This window comes from Sabethes cyaneus, chromosome 1 (genome assembly GCF_943734655.1).
Source record: "Sabethes cyaneus chromosome 1, idSabCyanKW18_F2, whole genome shotgun sequence".
Taxonomy (NCBI): domain Eukaryota; kingdom Metazoa; phylum Arthropoda; class Insecta; order Diptera; family Culicidae; genus Sabethes; species Sabethes cyaneus.
In genome coordinates, this window is record NC_071353.1 from 119,051,824 (window position 1) to 119,055,701 (window position 3,878).

Consider the following 3,878-nt stretch of genomic DNA (forward strand, 5'->3'; position numbering starts at 1 on the left):
CAGTGAATAGTTTACTAATTTTCCCAATTTTCCACACAATAAATTTTAATCTTAATTCTTCGGCGAGTGACAGAGTTTACTGTTATTTTACAGATTACAAATTGGCCGATAATTTCAAGGATTGTGTGTAGATAATAAGAAATCAATGGACGCTTGGTTAAAGGAACGTCTCTCCAAGTACCTCTGCTTTGAGGTACCGGATGAGATGATCGGGTAAGTTAAACAAACATTATTCAACATTAACAACATTGTGCAATATTGTTAACTACATTTCGACAGCTATATTCTCACCATCCGTGGCGCTCAGGAAATCGACGAGTACTTTAAGACTCTGCTCGATTTTAAGAACCCGGAACATCTGGGGTTTCTTAACGAATTCAAACAACGCTCCCGTAAGTTATCACTAAAACATGAAACTATTTTTCCTTATCATGTAGGCACTGAATATGAGCCATAAGCCATCTATTTTGTGTAAATCATCACAAAATTTTAATTGCTGAGTTTTGCAGTTTATTTATGCGCTAAACAAGTTATAATTAACTTTCATATAATAGGAAAAAGTCCCTCGGATGGTCGCAGTGGCAAAGGCCAAAAAGGCAACACTAAATTCCAGCAGCAAAATAAGAAACCGGAACCGTCACAGGCACAACGTCAGCAGAAACCTCTCGCAGAACCGGCTCCGGTGCCGGTCGCAGCAACCGCAAGCAGCTCAATCAATCAGGGGGCAGTAAAAAAGAAAACCAAATTCGTAAGCTTATTCGACCAGGAGGGACGAACAAATGTTGTTCTTCTTAAGGGACGACACCTGTGCGACTGTCAGGCGTCAAAGCACAAACTGATAAACAATTGTCTGCACTGTGGACGGATCGTCTGCGAGCAGGAGGGAAGTGGACCGTGTTTGTTCTGCGGCGGCTTGGTATGTACCGACGAGGAACAACGATTGATCGATAGCACCTCGAAGAAGGGTGACAATTTGAAGCGTACCTTGATGGATCAAAATCGACCAAAAGGCTGGGAGGAAGCTGTGGCGACCCGCAACAGGCTTTTAGAGTACGACCGGAACAGTGAAAAACGAACAACGGTGATAGATGACGAGAGTGACTATTTTAAAACCAATTCAGTTTGGCTATCCGATGCCGAGCGTAAAAAGTTGGAAAAACTGGAAGCGGAGCTGCGGGAGCGGAAGCATGCCAGTCAATTGTCCCGGAAAGTGACATTGGACTTTGCTGGTAGGCAGATTGTAGAGGAACCGCAACTGACTATAGAGTTGGAGGATGAAGTATTGAAGCAAATTGCTGAATCGGTTGTGGAGAATAAAGAAAATAAAAGTCGATTCTCGAATGGAAAGGTAAACTGCGATCAATCTGATGATATTCATCCAGGAATTATAGGAGAGGCACCAACGGTAAGATAAGATTGGCAGAATAATGATTTTCGTTTTTAAAAACATCACATTACAGTTTTTAGATTCTGTCTCTTCTAAGAAGTTATTCAATAAGAATGCACCTCCCGGTGGTTATGATGGTTACTATAGTAAGGTGCAGGACAAAGAGTTCCTAGAGATGTCGGATATGCATAAGTGTATCTCGATGCACCAGCCATGGGCATCACTGCTGGTTGCGGGTATTAAGCGCCATGAAGGCCGTACCTGGTATTCGCCACATCGTGGCAGACTGTGGATAGCATCTACCGTCAAGCCGGTGGATATGGAAATGGTTCAACAGATGGAGCATTTTTATCGTACTCTTTACGATGACGAAAGCATTGAGTTTCCCACACAGTATCCTTCCGGTTGTCTGCTGGGTTGCGTTTCGGTGCAGGAAGTTCTGCCGCAGGAAGAATACCGCAAAGTGTATCCCAACGGTGAATCGGAAAGTCCGTTTGTGTTTGTGTGCAGTGATCCACAGGAACTGCCGATTCGGTTTCCAGTAAAGGGACAACATAAGATCTGTGAGTTGAGAAACGATATATTTTGGAATAAGAACTTTTTACCTAAATTTTCTTTTTCAGACAATCTTGATTCCAAAATTTACCAGGCAGCTGTTAAATCTCTACAGAGGCTGTCGAAGCTAAAAGCTGAAGAGTAGTGTTACTGAAAGTATCACTTATATTGAAACTTATTCGTTGAAATCAACTGTACGAACTATTTTTTGTTTTTAATTTCGCAGAAAACATAAATTCAACCAAGAACGATTTGTAGCTTAGTTTAGACTGACTTATCTTACTTACTTATTGGTTCATGTATGGTTCGGCAGAACAAACGGATGAACGGTGTGTGTAAGGGTGAAATTTGGATTTCGGAATATAAAGTGATCTGGTTTGAGCGTCATATGGGCACCCCTGACCTTCCTGATCCGTGTGGCTATATTAATCTTTGTACCACCAGTGGGCGTAGTTTGGCTACTAAGATATTGAAAAATAGCTCAACAACACTGAAGTTGGTGAGATTGTCAGTGTTCACTACCATCAACTTAGTTTTTGCTGCACTGACTGTGAGACCTGCTGCCTGGGAGCTCTCAGAGGGGTCATCTAGCGTACATTGCATATTACTACGTCTTTGTGCGAGCAAGACAATATCATCGGTTATGCCAAGGTCATTTAGCTGCTCCATCGTCAAAAGGTTCCAAGACAATCCTTGATTTGGTCTACTGTTAATTGTTTCAACTAGTATCTCATCCATCACGATGAGAAACACCAGCGGTGATCAAGGCTGTCCTACTCAACACTCGCTGCGCACCACCAAGTGTAGAGTGAGAGTGCGCCGTAAATACTTAGGATAGAGCATTGCTTAGTTCAGCAATCTTATGGATAATAATCGACTTTATAAATGCCCCATATATAACATTTTCGAATTTTGTTTGGCTGAGGTGTTACAGCTAAAAAAGCAAAATAGGTACACTTAGTGCAGGTCAGCCCCGGCGGTGATAATATGCAGCCTTGTCTCACACAAGCAGTAACCCTTATAGAATCGGACAAGACGCCATTGGGCAACATTTTGTACGAGAACGTCTCGTACAGAGCCTCGATCAAATGGACTAGCTACTCTTCTACGCCTAAGTGAACCCCAGATGGTTTCGTGATTGAGTTTTTTGAAATCAATCAAAACATGCAGAAGAGAGTCCTGGAATTCGTTGATCTGCTCCAATATAATGCGGAGCGTTGTGATATGGTTTACACATGATCGGCCAGTACGGAATTCAATTTGCTGCCACCGAAGAGTAGAGTCGATCTTCTCCTGGATCCGGTTGAGGATTACCTTACAGAGTACTTTAAGAGTAATACAGAGCAAAGGGATGTTATGTGAGTTATCTGAGTTATGTGCAAATGTTATTTTAGGGCGGTTTTGATGTAATTTGTCATTATACGGCAAATACGATATCAACAGGAGGATATTACTTATTGAAAATTTGTAGCAGCGTTTTACGTCACTCACATATATGTTTTGAAAATACGGCGAAAATAATTTACAAAATATATTTCGCTTTTCCGTAATTTGATCTAATTCCGTCAAGCGCCTCGCGGGGTAAAAGTTCGTTTTACGGACGGGGCAAAAGTGCGATTCATGGACGAGGAAAAAATGTATAGCTAATTATATACAGCTTTAGGCACTATATTACAGATACTAGAAATGAAAGATCTGCAGAAAACTGTGTGCTCTACAGATGTTGGCCGAAGAAAAACAATGTGTTTCCGCTGATGAAACAAAAAACAAACGTATGGAAAAGTTTCGATCTAACGGAGGCTGCAATACACCAGCGCAAAATAGCAAAGGTGCAAATTGAGAATATTCCTTACCGAAACATAACGCAGATTGAAGATAATATGGTTTTGTTAGCTACTGCTGGACTAATTTCATGGGTTCTAGCTTCGAACTTTTG

General features: G+C 41.5%; 1 protein-coding gene across 1 annotated transcript; it reads left to right on the top strand.

The window, feature by feature from the left end:
* LOC128740769 (activating signal cointegrator 1) lies at nucleotides 1-3,128 on the top strand. The gene is made up of 5 exons (XM_053836338.1): nucleotides 1-213; nucleotides 280-392; nucleotides 555-1,405; nucleotides 1,461-1,950; nucleotides 2,011-3,128. Exons 1-5 carry the CDS (start codon nucleotides 146-148, stop codon nucleotides 2,085-2,087), a joined length of 1,599 nt encoding a protein of 532 aa, XP_053692313.1. The 5' UTR covers nucleotides 1-145; the 3' UTR covers nucleotides 2,088-3,128.
* The last annotated feature ends 750 nt before the right edge of the window (nucleotides 3,129-3,878 follow it).

Coding starts and splice junctions, on each gene's coding strand:
- LOC128740769 (XM_053836338.1), top strand. CDS start 146: ATGGACGCTTGGTTAAAGGAACGTCTCTCCAAGTACCTCTGCTTTGAG. Junction 1,406..1,460: donor TTATAGGAGAGGCACCAACG/GTAAGATAAGAT, acceptor ATCACATTACAG/TTTTTAGATTCTGTCTCTTC. Junction 1,951..2,010: donor AAAGGGACAACATAAGATCT/GTGAGTTGAGAA, acceptor TTTCTTTTTCAG/ACAATCTTGATTCCAAAATT.